Below are 21959 nucleotides of genomic sequence, written 5' to 3'. Positions count from 1 at the left end.
AAATCTAATCAGCGCCCCTAGCGGGCGTCGCGAGAACTATTTTTGCAGACCATTTTAAATGTAGAATTGATTATAATATTATCGATGGTACCGGCTGTAGAAAAACTCGCCACAGGACTCTCGTGTCTCTTATTTATAACTAATAAATATTTTTTACATTCAATTTTCCTTATTTCGCTACAACTTAGAATATCTATTTTCATAATATTATAATAATAATTTATGATAAAGCATGCAAAGTGCGTCAAACGTCAAAGATCAAGTCTCGAGACCTTTCGTAGATCGAGCCGTTCTAAATATAATAATTATATTTTTGTTACTGCGTTTAAAGTTATCATTCGTATACTGTCGGCACAAAACATTTTAAAGGGCTTTGACCTAATAAATATAATCTTAAAGTAATTAATTATACAGATATTTCACACGAAGAAGTGTGTCGAGCCAAGGTCAAAAATATAAATATACTAGAATTTGTACAACTTAAGCAAAAAAGTGGAATTCTATTCTATTCTATGGAAGTACCATCGGAAGCTGTTTAGTATTTTAAAAATAAATTTTTTTATGCGTATGGCATTACAGGCTAGTTAACGAGGTTTTTGCTAAGCTATTTTTGAGTTAGTTATCCACGTGATGAAACGGGTAAAAATTATATAGGTAAGTAGTAGGTCTTTGGGCAGCCAACAATTTTATTTTATACTAGCTGACCCGCGCAACTTCGCTTGCTTCCTGAGTGACACTATGTTTTTTATTTTAACTTATATTTAATTTATTTTAATTTATATGGCAAAACAACGTTTGCTGGGTCAGCTAGTATTAGTATAGATGAAATCGGACTTGTATTAATTAGCTAGTCTTACTCTAACTTTACGGGTAGCAACATCACCTATACTAATTTATAGATTCAGTATGTTCGAGGACACTGATCCAAACTCGTTTGGAACTGCGACACCTGTGTAAAACAATGAGTCGGCAAATATCTCGCTTTGATAGTGCAGTTACTAAGGCTTACGTGTGACGTCACGGTAAAAGCTTTGTACACCGAGCGATGATGGATCACTCATCAGAGCTTCTATAGTACAGAATGCAATACATTGTAGGCTCGCTTTGATACGACACCGATCGAAACAAAATATTGGATTTTTATTTGCTTTTATGCTATCAGAATTAAAAGATGTGCAAATCCTAAAGGTCCCTAAACATGACGACAATTTAAAGAGCTTACTAGAGCTTTTTATTTCTCAATGTTTCGGCCATATAATATTGACCTTGGTCGAAGGATGACTAGAGACCATTGAAAAAAAGTAATTTTCGTAATAAAACGTCGTCTGAGATTACGTCGAACTAAAATCAGCATTAAATAGATAAAGTAATTCTAAAAGCAAGTATTACATTACACTTGGGAAAACTTATTACTTTTTAAAGCCTAGAAAGTCTTTGATTACTCAATTTGAGATTCAGATTTGATTGTCAGCTATTTTCATTGATAATAGTGTTACGGATTTTCTCTTTTAAAAGCATTTTTTTAAATATTGTTTCAACCACTTTGTTAGTACCACTTCACTACATAGGTACATGTAGTAAAAAGAAAAGTCGTTTCCCACATGTCTCTATGTAGATCTTTAAAACTACGCGACGGATTTTGATGTGGTTTCTTTCAATAGATAGGGTGATCCAAGATAAATGTTTATGTGTAAAATATGTAAAAGTTTATTTGTGAAAAAACTGTTTAAATCCGGCAAAGCTGGGTCGGGCAGCTAGTTTAATATAATGTTAGTAAATATAATAAAAAGGTACATAAAAGTGAGCGCAGGGTGTCAACAATGTTGGCCTCTGTTCTTGCACAGAATTCTCGCTTCACGCTATAGACTTCCGATGCTCTTCCGTTGCCACAGGATGTCGCCTAGTCCGGCTACAGAGCGTTTTTATTTTCCTTGTGAATTTTATTCTAACATGATTTTATTATATCCTAGCAGTTTCTCAAAAGACTTTCTCGTTTGATTTTAATACTCATGAGTTTTATTATAATTATTGGACTCAGTTTGCCAGTTTTAAGTTATTAAATATACGGTATTAAATTATGCTCTAGTGATAAAGCCTAATATTGTTAAGTATATTTCCCTGCTAAAGTACTGTATTCGCAGTATGTCTGGATACGTAACTAACAAATTCATTGAAACACAAGCTCTAAAACAAAACAGGGTGTCAGAAACACTCTCCATTCAAATAAAAAGCGGGCTATTAATCTTTGCGGTTTGACAACTCTGGTGCGACTTAACCAAGCAAAATTGCATTGTAACGTTGTAAAGAGACGTGACCAAAATTTATGTTCGAGCGACGGGTGTTGGCCAAATTTTCGTTGTCAGTGGCCAAACTACTGGACTCCGTGCAGGATAAGTGGATTAGCCGGCCGACGTTGACGAACGGCCAATGTTCACCTACCTTTGTTGAATTATTAGTGTGGTATTTACCCTTAGAAACCGACTATCACGGAAAAGGGTTCTCGAGAATTTGCAAGTCTACGTGTAAATTTTCTTTTGATCTTACCTTTATTTATGCGTAAAATGATCTGCTTTGCATAAAACTTGCGATTCACAGACAAACAGATAAATATTATCGCCTACTGTATATGTATATTTGTGAAGTCACGTAGAAACGTAACATGTAATGTTTTTACAATTTCATCCGCTGAGAGTAGGCTCTCGGATTGTGGATCGACGAAACTTTAAGCCGCTTACAAGCCGGTTTGCCACAAGAAATCTTTGCTCTCGGAAAATTCTCAATTTTCATACCTGTCGGCCATAAACCCCTTACAAAGTAAAATATAAGATCATACAAGACAATTACATCGTAGTAAGACAATAAAATATAGTATAGGGGTCAGCAAAAAAAATAAATGTGCCTAGTATTATTATCATCTCTACGCGGTTCTAATATTAACTGTCTAACATACTAAAATACACAATTTTGGCTTTTATTCCAGTAATATTGTTTAAAGAAATTTTGGGAAACAGATAATATCCAAAACTGAATATCAACAATCAGATCCGTTTACATTCAAAATATTTTTTCGCCGCGAGACTGCTTCGTTTTTCTTAGGTAAATACTACAAAAAATGGAAAAGCCATCACTTTACTACCAAAAATTACTCAAAATGTTTCGATGGACGCCCACTTTTCACTCAGAATAAACAAACCTAAGTAAAAGTATACGGTAAAGGAAGCTTTGGTTGATTTAACGTTGATTCACGCAATTGTGAATGGACAAACTTTTATTGTATCTCAGAGAATATTACTCTAAGCGTAACCTGACAAAAGGTGCTGGCTTCGGGGATTGTCGAGTTCGCTTCGACTCTCAACTAACGATACCTATTATAAATTCAAATGCGCTATAATGAGCTCCTTTTCTTTCCTCTAATATTGCCATTTAGTCGCAGCATTCAGAAGCTGAGTGAAGCCCGTTTTTTGGCACTTTATTCAAATAATAATGGCGAACGGATCCTCTGAAATCCAAATTAAATCTTTCTTGGGGTTACGTGAAAATGTATCAATTTATTGATAGCCCTAATGGTTTTGTACGAAATTAATTCTATTAAATACACACAGTAATACCGACCTTTATTTAATGTTTAAAGAACTGAGTCGCAATTAGGACCGAGCTAATAAAGATTACAATAAAAGTCAATGTTTCTGGCGAAATCTGGTAATGGTCATGAACAGAAATGATTCTGTTGGGATTCCACATAAAATGAGCATTATACAGATTAAGGATTTGCGTTGCGGACTGATTTGATTGGAGTATCATTCAAACAATGTACCGAATAATTTATCAGAAAGGTCAGACGATAGTTTATAAAATAAAAGAGTCTAATTTATATTAGCTTTTTACGCAGAAATAGCCAGAGTTAAAATGTATCAGAAAATTAACATACAAATCATTTTAATCATTGAATCATAAAGCTTGAGCGATGAGCTTTTAAAATATTCTTTTGAAAATTTTGCGCAATAAAAGTTATCTTTATAGAGTTTCACTTGTAATAACAGAGCAATGACGTGTCAATGTCAATTAGTGAATTCATAGGCTAGCTGGCTTTCGACCCAGACTAATACAATTATGTAAATGGCATAGACGTGCCAACTCATGAAACTAGACTTCACTACAAAAGTGCAAAACGGACTCTGATTACATTTTACATTCCAATGCCTTTTGCATCTGTAGTCTGTGAATAAATTCGTGGAAAATGAAGCAATGTATGTAGTTTAGCAAATAAAATACGAGCTGTGGTTCGACTGAGCGTGGTAAATAAAATATGTTCAGAATTAAATGGGCTACTCCATTGAACGTTTTTACGCTTGTTGTGTACGAACTAGAAGTGTTTTTGTAGTATCGTAGAAATGTTCGAGCATTCTGCGTTTATGCATTATTTTTATTCGAGCTGTATAGATTTTTTTAGACACCAAGCATGTATCAATTAATGGTTATCTATACATCATATAGAAAATATATTTTATAGAATAGCTGTGTATTTATTTTAATATAATTAGATCCTAGCTTCACCCTTTAGAAATAATTTTAATTTAGAAAGTATTTAAATAAATAAGTTTCCCATATAAAACTTATTTCAAAACAGGCACTTGAAATGCACTGATATGCTATCATATGATATCTATAACTATGATATGATATCTATAACATTAACATAAAGAGTTAATCGCACTGACTAATCCGCAGTAAAAAACAATCGCACCGTGTTTTACGATCAGTAACAGTGTGGTAGTTTTAATCGTCTATTCAAACGACACCGCGGTCAAAGGGTTCACGTGCGACATTTATCGCAAACGCGTTGTGTTATCTGCGTAAAAGCGGGTGCGAGAATGATTGGTGCATTTGAACCAACACTGCACGCTCAAAACGCGTTACAGCGGGCACAAAGCAGACAAAAATTAGGTTTGTTAGAATTCGGCATGGTTTATAAAAAAAAAATTAACCTATGATTGTGCCACTGCTGCAATACTCCGGTCAATTTAGACATTTGACCCACGACAAATTCAGGGGAAGCTGAAAATTCTTAAAATTGTTTAAATTATAATTATAAACATTGTCTTAAAAGTCCCAACCGATCCCATGTAAGGAAAAAATTTTAGCGGGGTAATAAGGTCCAAGAAATGAGTTTTTCGCGATTTTCTTGAAAACGGTAAGTTTTATCGCAAAATTACCCCAGACACAATTTGTAGATCAGGGAATTTCCTATAAAAAAGGTATCAATAATTTTTTCCCTAAAAGCCACCGCTTCTGAGATATAACGATGCAAAACCTCTGGAAAAGGATTATGTATTGAGAACCATTCCAAAAGTTTTCGTTAGTCTTTAGCATCTTTTTTTACTCGTGAATCACTTGCATCAACATGCTGCTCGGTCGTATCCATCCTAACATTAGCCAGATCTTCTAATTTTTCACAAACTGTATTCATTGCATTTACTTATGACACTCTGTTTTGTGCTTCTTCCCCGAGCAATACCTCCATCTGTCTTCATAGCTTTCATCATAGACTGCTCAATTACCATGTCCGTTGAAGTGCCACAGCTTAATTTGTCTGAACGTCTCACAGTGAAGAATCCTTCTGAAATTTTTTTATAGACTTCAGGATCTATGAAATTCTCTAATTGTAGCATATCCTGCAAGTATAGGTGTGCAGACTTAGCATACGGAAAATGTCCAGACGCGTGAAAGTAAGGAAGCATTTCTTTGACGCAGTTTAAATGAGCTTTCCAATCCCCCATACGTTCAGCTCTTAAAAACTCTTTAAGAATTGAAACCATATAAAAATATTGAATCCAAAGTTCCTCATAATCCTTAAGTTTTTGATTCAGTTTATTAAGTAAAGCTCCAGGTATTTCATCATTTTCAATATCATTGTATGAAAAAATTTTATCTACTATATTTTCGATATTAATTATTAAATCATCCATGATGTCATCGATTTCAACTTCTTTTAATATTATAATTGCTAAAGCAAGTTGAAGTAGTGTATGAGTGTATTATGACGCTCGCAATTTTTTGCATCGTTATATCTCAGAAGCGGTGGCTTTTAGGGAAAAAATTATTGATACCTTTTTTATAGGAAATTCCCTGATCTACAAATTATGTCTGGGGTAATTTTGCGATAAAACTTACCGTTTTCAAGAAAATCGCGAAAAACTCATTTTTTGGACCTTATTACCCCGCTAAAATTTTTTCCTTACATGGGATCGGTTGGGACTTTTAAGACAATGTTTATAATTATAATTTAAACAATTTTAAGAATTTTCAGCTTCCCCTGAATTTGTCGTGGGTTTACTGATTTTTTGGTCTAATTTGACCGGACTACAAGGGGCATTAAATTATTATGATTTACTTTTTTCGTTTCCATTTGTGGAAGTACCCAATTGTTGAAAGCTACATCACGTGGTTTGCAGTCGTATATGCTACCGCTTTGACCACCGAGGCTGTTAGGGGCAAAGCAATACGCGTTTGTTTACTCAAATCTATATCTTTAATGTGAAAGATGCTTGACAATATTAAGGTTCTATGATTTTGCATTTACAACGCAACAAACAGACGCAGACTTTTATATTTGTAGTATTAGTATGTTAGTATACTTGTCGCAGAACCAGACATACTTTTCACGTTTTATCGCGACGAAAAAATACAGCCTTGTCATCGTCCACTTTAGCAGTGAGCTTTTAACCAATTAACGGAAAACGGTGATATTTTAAACATCCGCAGTGCGTAAAATGTCACTACACTGCGCTTCCTACGTCTGAACTGTTGATATTTACGACGCTCGTCCAGTGTGAAAATCGTTTTAACAACAGTTTATAAAAACGTTGACAGTCTGAAGGTTGATATAATTGAATTTTGCGATAAACGAAAAATTTTAAAGCATTTAACGTAGCAAGCAATCCAAAATACTACTATTAATCTTGTTTTTTGTCTTTGGTCAGGTTGCAGGACATACGCACGGACGTGCTAAGATGTTTGTTTCGTGGAGTCTACACCCCGAAGTTGCTGATGCGTTCCCGATCTTCTGACTCATGTCGGTAACGTGTCGTCGACCATGGTTTATTATAAACGTATCTTATTGGCAACTTATAAACTGCGCTCGAAAGGGCGCCGACATAAACTTGTCGACACATCGGTGTCTTTGGTGATTGGATTCCCGAATAAATGGAACGGATATCCACACAAATAAGTTAACAACTTAAACCAGGCTTACTGAAAATGTAAACATAAAAACTAAAGCTACTACAACTAACTATACTACATTTTTACTAACTACTAAAACTATATTTTTTGTGTCCCGCCATAACGATGAGAACAATATCAGCTGAATAGCGTTGTTCAACACATTTTATTTTATTACAAGCATTTTGCTATCAAAAATACTCGTGGCTTATAAATTTGCGTAAAATAAAAGCATTATAACATAGCAACAATAAGCCGACGTGGGCCGAATATTTATTAAGTAGGAGCTCTAATTGCTAGGTTATCTCAATGATGTATATGTTGCTGGGAAAGTGTGAATTATGGTGTTTGGGCGTATTTCTGAAGAAGGTTAATTATATTTTAGAATAAGTACATTATTGTGAAATTATTACTGTTGATAAGTTGTGTTTTTTATTCCCTTAGTTTTGGTTTTACCGTTTTTTAATACAATTTTGCTTTAAAAAAGGAGATTTCCTTTATTGTTCTATAATATTGTAGACATAATTAAATTTGATATATTTGGCAAGTACTTAATATTTTCTTCAACTGTTTTTAAATGTCGATAGTTAAGTAGATAACGAATAAATTCCAATCCACTTTCAAAATGTTCTATTGATTTTTATAGTTTTTTTGCATAAGTGAACATTCCTTGATTTATGCCGACTATCCTCAAATGTCCGGCTCAAAGATTGCAGTACAATAAAAGCTTTATTCCCCGCAACATGTATAATATTGGGGCAGTTTATGCCGTTTTCCGCGTCGACTCGGCGTCAGTTGTAATTCTAAGCAATTTGCCTTCCTTCCCGCCTTGAACTGATTCTGTCGAGTCGCAGCCGACTTAATTATCTGGATGCGGGGTTTAATGTGTTGCAAAAATGTTTTGCCATTCTAGCATATTTAATTAGATTAGGTTTTTAAAATGCTGAGACTGTGAAGATTATGTAATATTTCTTGAATAAATTATTATACTTGCATTAAAACGAAATCAAGCGTCAGGTTATGCTGTAAATTGCACATGGTATTTACGAATAGTAATATTATTTACTAATAATTAAATATAATTAAGATTTTCCAACAGCGTCGTTTAGTCCTACAAGTTAGAATCCATGACTATTGCTAGCTCTTATTCTAAACGATCTCTCTTCTAGTGCGAGGTCTGCCAAACTTTGATACTTTTAGGATACGTCTATAATTTGCCTCACCTTACCTCAATTTACTGTGGTCTATAGCATCACAGAACATTGTTGAAGACTCGGAAAATGTATATTTAACATAAACAATATTTTCTCTAATACCAAAAGTTGTTTAATCTGATTGGTGAGGAATTTTCGCAGTACTTGATATTGTGTAGGGACACAACAGATGTATTGTCACCCGTGAATAATTTGTGCTTTGTGTTTTGTCTGGGTGTACGGTGACATTTAGCGTCTATTGTTCTGGCCCAAAAATATGCACATTGTTCGCGAGTTTCATGTTTTGGGCTTGTGAATAAAAATAAAGGTTAATTTTGTTGTAAATATTTCAGTATTCGCTAATCTGTAATGTTAGGTATTATTTCGCGAAACGAAATCAATGTTTTAAGAACGAAATCAATCTAGAAAGTCGTCTAATTTCTAAGATTTCAGATTTTACCGTCACCTTTTAGTCTTTAAGATAAAGCCTTGAGAATAGAATTCTTTATTTTACATTTTACTTGTAAGATAAGTTATGCTTTCGAGTATATACAGTAGTAAATTTTTCAGTGATTACGTTTTCCGGTCATCCGTTAACCGGAATGGCGGGTCAAACAAATACGATTAAAAGCTTCACAGCCTACATTACTGTGGCCTGCTAATTGAAAATTTATACAAGTAGCTTCATTCTCGTATTTTACTTGATAATCTTTGTATACTGGAGATATTTTATTTGTTGAAAAGAGCGTCATGTTACTTTCAGAAAGTCCAGTGTTATATTATCAGTTGCAGAAGTGTTACCAGGGTGTATCGGCTAGGCCAGGGTAATAGGCTTGCCGTCATTTATGATATCTAACAAAAACTTTTAAATAGGAACTTGATAAAACGCTAGTGTTTCAATAAAACTGCTTACAGTTTTAGGTGTAACAGACGTGATGTTATAAAACAGTGATTCTATATATGTATAATATTATTATTGAATACTGATTTATCATCCGACAAAACAGAATAAAACGATTCCAAGGCAAAAGTCGACGATTAATAGATTCGAATACCGAGTATGTTCTCAATCGCTATCATAAATAACGATCTCTTCGTAAGAACAACGTAAGCCTTTAAGCCTACACAGATGGAGAACTCATTGGCTATATATTAGGTAGGACTCATTGGGTGATACATAGCGTTACTTTGGGAAACTTTGTAGACTAATTTAACTACCCCAAATTCAAGATTTTTGTAAGAAAGCCTGCTGACTGAATAAATGATGTACGTCTATCAAATCACACCTAAAAAACAAAATTTAGGTGTGCGAAAAGAAAATATGATTGAGAGTAAATAAGAACTGATCACCATAAAGATTTTTAAAGTTCAATGAATTTTCGTTTAGTTTAATTTGACGTGAAAAAAATATGCCAGCAAAGTTTAATATAAGTTGGGTTTTATTATAAGAATAAGCTTTTGGCCATGTGTTATGCTTTTACCGCTAAGACTATCCCCCCGTGTGATTTATCTATATTTCACGCTGTTCAATGGAAAACATAACTGATACGTAGACATGCTAAAGGTAAATATGTAGATAAATATTATAAGGATTATCTAACGAGTACAGTAACAACTGGAACGAAGAGTATTTTTCAGTTTGGTGTTTACGTTCCCTTTCACAAATATTTATCCCAAAAGTTGCTTTGGTAGTTCGAATCATAAAATATCACCTAGCCTCACTTGCTTTATTCTGCATATATTTCGTATTCATATATTAATTTAACACCAAATAACTTTCTGCGGTCGCATAATTAAAACCACAAAGAGCTTAATGACATTTGTTTATGAAATATGGTTTACAGGTCATTAGACATTCGTTCAATGAACCTGAACTGTTTAATTAGTGCTAAAAACAAAAAAAAAATTGGTGAATAATATACAGAATAAGTATAAAATTAATATAAATCTATCTTTTATGAAGTTTAGTAATAGGAATTAAGCCGAACACGCATTTTGTGGTTGCAGGCTGCGATTTGCAATATAAAAGATATAAATAATTTTAGTACATAATATTGTGTATATTAAATAAGGCTAGAAAGAATTTGTTGAAAATAATAGGCATGATAAGATTGACATAAGAAACGTTAGGCATTTTAAGGTAAAATGCGTGTTCGCGTCCTGTATTCTATTCTATATTAAACATGCAACGCGAGAGTTTAAAAGTTACAATTTAAAGTTTTTAATGACTGATTTGTTTGGCTAAGTTATACAAACGAGTGAGACATCAGTCAGGACGTTTACTCATTAAGAAAAGTGGAGGAACTCCAAGCTTAACTGTAATGGCCAGCTGCATTCGCCTTCCCTGATTGCTCGTTAATTTTTTTTCTACATTATATCATTCAGATTTATTTTGTTCATTGTGATTGCGCTGAGTATTTTTTTATTTAAAACTATTCAGTAATGTACTGCAAATGTTACGTTACGCTTGTGACTTATAGCGTGACTTGTTTGGTTATATTTTCAAATTCGTTTGTAATCTGATTCAGATTGGAAAAGAAGGTAATAAATTAAATGAAATACTGGTGAATCATCAACACTGACATTGTTTACTCCATACCTTTTTCTTATTTGAAGATCTACAGTACATTCGGAGTCATGATCAGACCAATTTCAGAAATGAGTGATTTTGAAATTCAATCTCACACGAGGTGTTAATTTTACAGGTTATAAAATTAAAATTGCTTCACATAAGGCTATAAATTAAACGACTAACATTCCTCTTGTAACAAAGAGAAACTGTACTACCACAGACCCACTAAATAAGCTTATAAAACAAAAGTTTATACTTCAGGGAAATGCTTCTGAGAAAAACAACATTTTTCATTTCGGTCGAAATATGATCTCTCGTAAACGGCCATTCTCTGAATAAAATTAGGCTAGCTGTATCTATCTTACGAGCTATGACTATTATGAAACTAAAAAAACTCGTTTACGCAGTAATGGAGTTCCATCTGTCGGACAGTGGGCACATGCGAATACCCTCGTTATTTTTTATTGCACATAACATATCTATACACATATGTCTACTTTTAACAATGGAATAGAATTGACATTGAACTAGGCTTAGTAAGTTTGATTCTACGTGATTCATGTCCTACTAGTAATATAAATGCAAAGTTTGTAAGGATTGATGTATGTATGTAGTTTCGTTACTTTTCACGCAAAAACTAGTATATCGGATTGTCATGAAATCTCGTGCACATATATTTTATAACCTAAATCAACACGTAGGCTACTTTTTACCCCGAGAACTGATTTTACGTGGACGTATCTAGTATTAGATACCTCAAAAGATGACTGCTAAACTTTCTCGTTATCATCATTATATTATAGTCAAAGTCAAAGGCAAATATTATGATAACAAAGCTTGGGACTGTGCTGCTTCTACCAAGTCTATTTCAAAATAATGTATTACAATTTGATATTATGACATTGTTATTAATTTGTTATATTTCATTATTATGACATTGTTATTAATTTGGAAATATTGACATTTAAAAAGAGCAAGCCGTGAGTTTCTTGCCGTTTCTTCTCACGAGCAACAGTTTTTCCGAAACGGTGGTGGATAAAAAATATTTTGACGATTTCAAATACTTGTTAAAGTTTATGAAATAAAGAATATTTGACTTATAACATTTTAGTTTGTCATGTTTCATCAGCCTTTCTTCAAATGCAGAGTTGAATCCCACATAACTAAGTCTACGAACAGATAATCATATTCAATAGTCTAACACGTGCAACCTCTCCGATATTTCGTGGAAATACGTCCAGCATCAAGTGTGATTGAGTAACAAACATCGAGCCCCGAGCCGACGTCTGTGCACGCCCTGACTATTCAACCGTACGGGTTTATGCATTGATAATAGTAATCATAGAACGAGCAGGTGTCACACGTGTATACGTTACCAAATAACATGATCAATAGGAAATTGAGCAGAGTAGTTGACACTGCAGTTTGGTTTAAATAATGATTGCTGTCCACAATATGGTTTGTGAGAGATTAACGTTATAATAGAAGTGTCCTGTATTCCACGATTCCCTACTTCTATCGACTGCCGACAATGGGCGAGCTAGCGAGATAAAAATAAAAATCTGTTTAGCGCCTCTAGCGGACTCCCTTAGAATTATTTTGGCAGTACTTTAATGTCATTTTAAATGTCAAAGTTTCGATACTCGACAATATCGACTGTAGAGAATTGCGCTACAGTATTACTTAGAATAGATGTAGTTCCATAATAATACACATTTTAGCCGAAAGTATTCCTCGTTATTTTGTTCCTAAGAAAGTTTATGTAATTTTTGCTTTATGAACATACAAATAATATGCTTCAATGAGTAAAAAAATATTATAGAAAAAGCAATGTTTCTGAATAGCTGCCATATACATGACGTATAACGGTAACGATTTTCCTCAACAGGTACAGTTGACGATAAAACTAAAGTGGACAAAAAACAACGTTAATTTTACTAGTCATTGTTTGTACGAAGTAAGTATGCACATAATGACACGGGTGTCAAAATAACAAAACGCATATCAGTTTAAATTGAACCCGAGTCAGTATCAGAGCGTTGGTCACTCAACTATCGAGTGAATGAGTAAACTATTCGAAATGATAAGTTAACTATTCGAAAACATGTTTGTATTCAAAGTTCGAAAGTAATGTGCACCGGGGATAGTTCTTGTATGGATCGGGAAAATGAAAAGCACACAATTTATTTTGAGACGATGTACTGTAGCTCGATTCTTTACTACTATCGACCATCGCGACCGGCGAGCGATCGAGAAATTTTACACGAAAATCTGTTTATCGTCTCTACCGGGCTCCGTGGAAACTAATTTGGCAGTACATTTTTAATGTCAAACTTTTGATACTCGACGCTACTGGACTAGGGTAAACGAACTATGGACCATTTCATCATTCTTTAATAGGTATACTGCAATGTGAAACTTATAGATTGATTTACTGAAACGATTGATTTACAGCCATTACTTATCGACAACTGTCTCTTTGGCGCGGTTGTTAGTATATGCGGCTGCCGTGTGAGAGGTCTCAGGTTCGAATCCTGGGTCGGGCCAAAAAGTATTTTCTGAGATTTTCTATTTAGAATTTCTTAGAGATTTCCCGGAGTTGGAAAGTTGAGGTCGAAGACCTCCGTACCTCGGAGAACACGTAAAGCCGTCGGTCCTGCGCCTGACCTCTCACTGGTCTTGTCGGTTATCCGTCCCACCAGACTATGAGAGTGGTGGAATAGAGAGTGTACCTGTGTATTGTGCACACACTTGGACACTATAAACAAAGTCCTGCACAGATGGCCAGTTTAAATGAAGCTGACCGCCGTAGCCGTATATCGGCTAGGAGGACATTATTATTACTTAACGACATTGCTCGATTTCAGCATATAAAGGGTTTTTTTTATTATTTAAAGTATACTTTAAATTGTATACATTGATATGTGCTCGTTGATAGTTTAATGTGATTTAATTACATCATTTTGTTGCGGTCGCACGCTTATGCAAAGTGAATACATTTTTGGGTAGAATATTGCATGTTTATTTACCAAAAATATTATAGTCACGTCACTTGAATTTTACCACAATTATTCGTTACATTACATGTTGTTTTATAAAAAAAACTCAAACAAATATACAGCTTTAAATTTAACTGTGCCGAATATTTTTGTTTTTAGTCTTTGATATTTACTGGATTTAAAAACCACGATCTAGTTTGTGGTCGGTGTTTGATTTGAATTTTGCTGCACCTGTTTCTCGAAAATCTATAAAAACTAACATAGACGGACTGCGAATTAAATAGACAGTTTTTTATGTCTCTGTTAGGAAAGAGCGTTCTGTGAATTTAAAATATTTCAGGTTTGAACCTGCAACCACTTGCTTGGGAGGTATCAACAAAAATAAAATCTTGGATGTCAACTGTTTGCAAATCCATATCACTGTGTGTAGAAAATCTCGCTTCTGCACTCTAATAGTACACATTACTGCATTATAACAAACGTGTATAGTACCACAAAACTTTGTATTATTGCTCTTAAAGGAGCATTTTATTGTCATTACACACAAACAACATTATGCTAAATAGGTCCTATGAGAGAACTTTAATTAGGTTACAAATAGTTGTACAGAAACTTTTAAAATCACGAATGGTCCTTAAAAAGTGAGTTTATATTAAAACAAAAATATTATATTGTGAAAACGTTGAAATTAAAAAAAAGCATCAAACAAGATGTATGGATATTAATGAAGCAAGGGAAATTTGTAAGGATCGTACCATAGTGGGTTTTGTGTAAATATATCATCTTTGTACCTATGTATTTTCTATTTACTTCTGTCTCGTTCTACAATTTCGTTTTGGGTACTTATCCGATTTTTTTATTAACAAATCCTGATTTTTTCTGTTAGATACATCGAATCTGTAGTCGAAAGATCGAAAATTGCGTGTATTTGAATTATAAGTACTGTAAATTTCACTCACCAAACAAAACATGGCGATAAAATAGGAAAAAGTCGTTCCAATTGAAAAAGATCCGTTTTCCTTAATCCCAGATCAACAAAAAAGTAATAAATCCACTATATAGCATTACCAGCCCGGTTGTCATTACCACGGCGTTATTTCATCGCGAAATGAAAATAATTTGCTTTTACAGGTATTTTTTTTTCGTTCAAGTCGTTTGACGTGAAAGGAGGTTTTTATATTGTGAGGCAAACAATAAAGAGCAGTCGGTAGCCCTTTGTTCCTTTCTACGGGCTTCACTTGCACTGTTTGTTTTTTATTTCTCAACTTGAAAAAAATATACGTTTCGTTGCTTAAATCATTGGATCAAGTTGCGTGGGACGAAAAAGTGTGGGAGCGAAATATTGATAAGTATTTTTGTATGTAACGAAATTATTTTGCCTGATGTTATAAATCTGATAAAGTTGTTCCATTTTAATATAAAATTTTGTTCAAGTACTTGTTTTGTTTCCAATAGAAATTAGGTATGATATGAATTCCTAGTAATCTTAAGGTATTTTGTAGAATAAATGTTTATTGTATTTGCTAGTCTTTAGTTCTAAATATGTTCATAAAACTATTCATACAATTTATCATAATAAATTCTCCATTGAATGATGTAAAACTTTGTTACTTACTATAATCTTTTGAAGATAGGCCGACTTAAATTTGATTACAGAACAAAGTTTTGATCGAAAAATATGCGTGAACAAATAAAACCTAACACAAATATCTTCGAAAGTTTAGAGGCATAACACAAGATCTTATTTAAACTACAAGATTTTATAACTTTGCCTGCTTAATATTGTCATATCTTTGTGCAGTGAGATTCGAATTCATTTTCTCGCTTTCGTATTTAATAATATAATTTTGAAGCGGCATATGAAAACATACAGGTAGGTATTTGTCTATGACTACTGTCTTCGTTGATGTGCCGGCCGGGATCAAGGCATCAAGGCCGAGATTCTGCCATGCCCGAAAATTTCGAGATCTTCTTGAGTTTTCACTGCAGTATTTCGTTTTGATCACATTACTAAGCAATTTAAGGATACATTAATATATGTTATCTATACCATGAAAAAAATATGAACGATTAACTTAAACATCTAATATCCAATCTTAAGTGAAATGAGAAATATCTTAATTTTAGTGAGCACGTCAAAATAAGCATGTTTATCCAGAGGGCGTACGTTCAATAATAATTCATGGTTGTACAAGGATGAATGGCCAATTTGTGTGGAATATATTGCCAGATCTGGAGATAAGTTCGACCTGTGTATTCAAAATAAGAGGGGAGTCACAGGTTACGGAAATTGGATAATAAACTAACAATACTTGTTCAGTTTATGAAGCAACTCATACGAGGGAAATTAAGTGAAAAGTTTTTGGGGAAAATATGAGTAAATATTTTTGTTCCCCGTGATATCTTTTCGAGAATGATGTGTCGGTTTTCAATAAAATAAAAACATTATGACTTTTACGTAATATCACGCCTGTAATACTCGAATGTGTATGCAGAGGTGTACGAAATACACCCGAGATTTGCCCTTAACAATTTGCAATGGAGGCGAGCCTATTGCCATATACCGGGCGCGTTATCAAACTCCGGGCAAGTCAAATATTCTTAACATACATTAGCCGTACCCCAGACCACACGATCGGTAGCCGATTGCCGATCGCGGCACAGAGACAAGTTTCTTTACAGCTTTTGTAGAGAATAGAGAAATAAATGGAAAAAGTATTTTTGAAAATTCATCTCACTGGAGGATAAAGTTACAAAAACATCATTAGTGTCTCCGGTAACAGTAACGATCCTTTTAATCAATATTACTCGGTGATTAGCTAAATTAATTGGCAGTTTCTGAAAGACAGTCTTCCGTGTTTAAGGGTTAATTCAGACAACGCGAATAAATAACACGATAAGTTAAACGCGGCGACAAACGGCTTGAAGTAGCGAAATAACGCGACCGCGCCGCGAGTCGCCGTTGAGTTGTTTAATTTTAGTTTCTTCTACAACTTTTCTACTTAGTACTACTCGTATACAAAGCCACGTTTCGGTTGGCTCAGGAGTTTACAGATGCTACTGTGGTTTGAAATGAATCGGTCTAGTAGAAAACTTTATTTCATTAAACTATTTAACATTGCAGTAGATCTTAAACTTAGGTATGAAATATAATAACATAGTTTGAATAAGTAAAATCTTTACGCAAAATTAAAATTATACATAATTTTAGTTCTACTTTTATCTTTTAATTTATCGTATTCCATTGTATTTAGTTCGGATCGACCCTTATCAAAGAAAGCAAAACGTTTCAGCAATAACATAGTAACATAATTATTACAGTTTACGTAGAAAGTGTCTCACGGATATCACTTTGATAATATAATTAATGTACTTCCAAATATGTGTTAGTGAAGTAATTTCTCATACATGGGAAACTAACTCTTTAGAATCCTTGCGGGAACTATATAATTTACATGACGAAGTAACGAGTACCGTTTTTGGCCCCAGTTCCGTTTGCAAGGGGGCATACTGAATTAAAGTACTATTTAAAAGTTAGGTTTATGATAATAATGGATTTTTGGTGTTTTTGTTTCAATTTTGTTTTGATAATGAACTGAGTTATAATGAAAATATCACAAAGTTTTACATATAAAGGCTACAATCGCTTTATTGATTTTTTATCAACAAATACTCATAAAATAAATAAATAATTGAAATGAATTTACTTCGATACCCAACTTTTTTTTGTTGCACCAAATTCACTGAACCAATTTACTTTGGTCTGCTTTACGCCTGCGAATGTTCGGATGAGTTTCTTCAACAGTTTTGAATTCCGTACGCATTGTTTCCTTTATCTGTCCGAGCACCATTTTGAATTGGGTCGAGACCCTGTAATTCGCTTGGTACTTCTCACAAAGGTCGATGAAGATAGGATGCAGGTACTTTAAGAGAGCGTGATCCAAAGTTGGGAACATGTGATGGAGTGCGTGGTCACCAAATAAAGTGACTACTGCAAAAGTGTTGGCGTTTACGTCCTTACGGTCCAGAAGAGCTTCAACTTGATGCATGCCCCAATCTGGCGTTTCCGACCTGAAAGCATGACGTAATTCTTCCTCAAACGAAAGTTATATGCCTATGCTATTTATGCTTTCAAAATTAATATTGGGTTCAAGGCTAAAGGCTCTCAAGGAAACAACCTTCTTCCTCAAGGAAAAATTAACATAATGGTTGGCAGATTGGTGATTCCATTAACAATTTTGTAAACATGTAGTAATAGGATGCTGCCCTTTAGATAATTGAGAAAAATTATGGCCAAACATAAGTATTATTGACAATTAAGAGTTTAAAAATTCTTGTCAGATGTATTTTTTTGTTAATAATTTAACTGCACGTCTAACGCAGTAGTTAACGAGGTCGCCTGGCTACAATGATGGAAGGGCCGCGTGTGGCGGGTTCGAATCCCATCCGAGACAAATATTCGTATGATAAGCACGAGTGTTTATTCTGGTCGGAGCCTCGTTGTAAATTTATCTCTTTAAATATGTATTTAGAATTATTTAAGTATGATACCAGCTGTTTGGTTACCATAGCACAAGCTCAGCTGAGTTTGGAATGGCATGACCGTGCGTGAATTGACCAATAATATTGATATTTATATTTTCTTTCTTACATAGGTTGATCTCCATCCTTGATGGCATCAGGATGATGGTGTGCTGCATTCACTGCGATCGAATAGAATATAAGACTGCCAGTACAATTGATATACAACCACGTAGAAATGACATGCAACAATGGTGCCCCGGAATTTATCCACATCCACACTGGAAGGAGTAAACCTATGGCATCGTGCCATCGAAGATGTCTTCTCAAGAAACCTTGATGACGGAATATGGAGACAAATCTGAAATAAAAACGTATTTTTATTATAAATTAATTAATGTTAAAGGTGAGGTAGATGTTTGCTTCCATACCTTTCAAATGTTGCTTTCGATGTTTATTATCTAAATATCTTACATATATTGTACGGGAATTACATTGGATTGCTAATAGTGTTATCTATGCCAGAACTTCAAGTAATCCAAAGTATAATGTATTCGCGTGAATAAAAAATCGTGTATTCAATCTGAACATACATTTAAGTACACACATATAGAACTGGTTCGTAAGTAATAGTCACGGGTGAGTGTTATTCAAAAACATATGATAAAAAACGAAACGTAGCGTATCTATCAGAAAATACAATTATATAAGAGCATTACGTAAACAGCAGTGATATAATTACGATCAAAACAACTGTTCACAGATTGAACGAATTAAGCTTTTAAAAGAGGTAATTAAAATAAACTTGTCTTACCTTTTCGTGAAACTTAACAAGAAAACAAAAGGGAAACAGAAAATTTCGGTAATAAATCCCAACTTCGCATGTAATGGTTTGTCTCTTCTCGGATTGTAGAACAGGAAAGGTTCTAGGGAACTAATCTCCAAGTCCATGAGCGTGTTGGTGTATAGATGATGGGATAAAACGTGAGATACTCGGAAATCTCTGGAAATAAATTGTTACTTATTGAATTTGTACATTAATTTTCCATGTAGGAATAATTTATTGTTTCTGTGAATGTATTTTCTCTTAAACATAGAGTATATTTTTATAAGAGTTATTTCATTTTTGTTAGAGTACATTTTGATTATACGTTGGCAGGTAGGATAGAGGATCCAATTTGGATTTATTTTCGTGTTTTAAGTAGTACGTAAAAATAAGGTAGTAACAAAAATGTATTTTCTTAGCTGTTTTTTTATTTATAGTCGTTATTGATATAACGAATAGGTAATTAAAAGGATTATCGAGGATTAATTTATTAAGATGAGAAAAAGTCTTTGGAAATCACGTATTATAGTCTTGTAAGTATTTATGCAATAGTACTATAATGTTATTTGTGTTCTCAAGTATGACATTGTGACCTGCAATGTCCCCAGCCTTGATAGTCTCGTGTAATCTAAGAAAATATCACATAATACATAGCTCGTTCATATGTAGTTGCTGAATACTGCAAGTAACGCATTGTAACAATTTTTGTTAGTAAACAAATAGATTTACTTTTTAACTTCTGTAGAAAATGTAAGTGAACATGTAAAAAAGTGTACAAATAATGGTTAAATAATTTTGTACAAAACCATTATTATTGTAGAGGCTAGATCAAAGATCACAATAAATTAATTTTACACCAGGAAGATTTGAGCTTTTAACACAGATTTGTGCTATGTTAAGTTTTTACTTTTTATTTCAATATTATTAATGTTACGTCTTAGAGCTCAGTCTTTGCTTAGTCGATTAATGTTAACTATCCTAAGGTTTTAGTAATTAGTCTTGTCTGGAACCTGATCTCGAGAAATTAATGAAATTTACCAAAAATGTTCGCTCAATGGAGCGTTGGAATACAATCTTATCTCAATCGCTTATTACGTAATGTTCCGATAAGAAATGGCAATCTATAAAACGAAATATATATTTTTTTACTTTCACGTGTTAAATAACGTGAAAATTACCACCATGTGGCTACAAAAGTCTGATAACGTAAAATTCTTGCATCCATGACACAATTTAAATGGGACAAAAATACGGGTTGGGCATAATCTGTCGTATGTATACCTATTAGGATATGACGATGAAAGGGATAAATTAAAACAACGTAAAACACCGTCCTCATAAAGTAAATTAAAAGTATTGCTTTCAAAATACGCCATAACGAGTCTTGAATTGTTTGTAAGCCGACAAGAATGGAAGTTATTAAGGACCTTACCTGTAAGACCACATGCTCATATTAAATAAATACATCCTCCAGTTAGTTCTCCTGTGTATAAAATTATGGCCCGCTACCGTCAACAAAGCTAAGCTGATAGATGCATAAGCATACCAGAAATTTGCTGCTGCACTATTCTCGACCCAGCAGGCTACGGCAGAACTAATTAGTAGCGATATAAATAAGCCGTCAGTTATTCTATCTGCACTCTTAGATGCATCTTTAGGGATTTTCTTAAGCTCCTCAAAAGCCGCTCTCTTTAGCGTTTTATAAAAGCCATCCTCTTTGAAAGTGAACGGCGAATTACGGGGAGTCTTCGCATCTCTGATATAATATTGTGTAAGAATTTTCTCTGTGGCTGGGTTCAAGTGATGAGATTCAAACGCTTCTGTTATGTCGGTGCCCTACAATTTACAAATTGAAAATCGTCAGATTCTTGTAAACAGCGAGTCGATTGTAATTTAAGGATAAACTCAAAATATAAAGTGCTAAATGGAATACAAAAACGGGATTGGCTTTTGTGAGAGGTAATGTATATTGTATGAGAGTATGATAAAATTATATAGGTACTTACTTTAGTGAGTTCCAGCCATTCTTCTCCACCTGGATGTCGTTTTATAAATCTCGTCAAGTCGTATAGTTTGTCGTGAATACGCCACAGCCCCTCAGCGCCATCGTCCATTACCTTTCCAGCGAGCCATTGTATGGGGTCTCTCATGCCATCGTCCCTCAGAGATGGGTATTTTAACTGTGGGAAAGTCACATGTGTGGTTTTGGCATCCACTCGTTTTTGCGCCACGGTTCCCCATTCGGAATGCGGGGGCATTTTGGACCAGTAAAATCTTGTAGAACTATCTATAAATGTTAGACAAGACGACTATCTGGTGATGCATAATAACTAATACTCATTAAGTTGTAAATAGTATTGATCCGTTAGGTTATTTGAAGATAACACTGTTAGAAATACATGACATCATAATTAATAGTCACGCGTGTCGAAGTAAGTTCATCAGGGGATTAAATCTCGGGAATATTAATTGTTATTATCGAAGAAAATTTATTTACTTGCTTCAGAAGGTCGTAGATATCAAAAAACAACAGTCAAAGTCAACAAATAAATATACAAATGGTATTTTACTTATTGGGTGTTATTTTCTCAGGGTTTTATTTTATTAAATAAAGAATACACTAACAG

The 21959-nt window shown here is 33.9% G+C and overlaps 1 protein-coding gene across 1 annotated transcript; it reads right to left on the bottom strand.

The window, feature by feature from the left end:
• Positions 1-17112: 17112 nt before the first annotated feature.
• LOC142973875 (cytochrome b5-related protein-like) lies at positions 17113-21761 on the bottom strand. Its single transcript, XM_076115898.1, has 5 exons — positions 21339-21761; positions 20765-21168; positions 19321-19509; positions 18637-18867; positions 17113-18056 (listed from the first exon to the last, which is right to left on the bottom strand). The coding sequence occupies exons 1-5, from the start codon at positions 21588-21590 to the stop codon at positions 17726-17728; spliced, it is 1407 nt and encodes a 468-aa protein (XP_075972013.1). The 5' UTR covers positions 21591-21761; the 3' UTR covers positions 17113-17725.
• Between the last annotated feature and the right edge of the window lie 198 nt (positions 21762-21959).

The sequence above is a fragment of the Anticarsia gemmatalis genome, chromosome 6 (genome assembly GCF_050436995.1).
Source record: "Anticarsia gemmatalis isolate Benzon Research Colony breed Stoneville strain chromosome 6, ilAntGemm2 primary, whole genome shotgun sequence".
Lineage (NCBI taxonomy): Eukaryota > Metazoa > Arthropoda > Insecta > Lepidoptera > Erebidae > Anticarsia > Anticarsia gemmatalis.
Note: the sequence above shows the minus strand (reverse complement) of the source record. Positions and strands in the feature narration are given on the sequence as shown.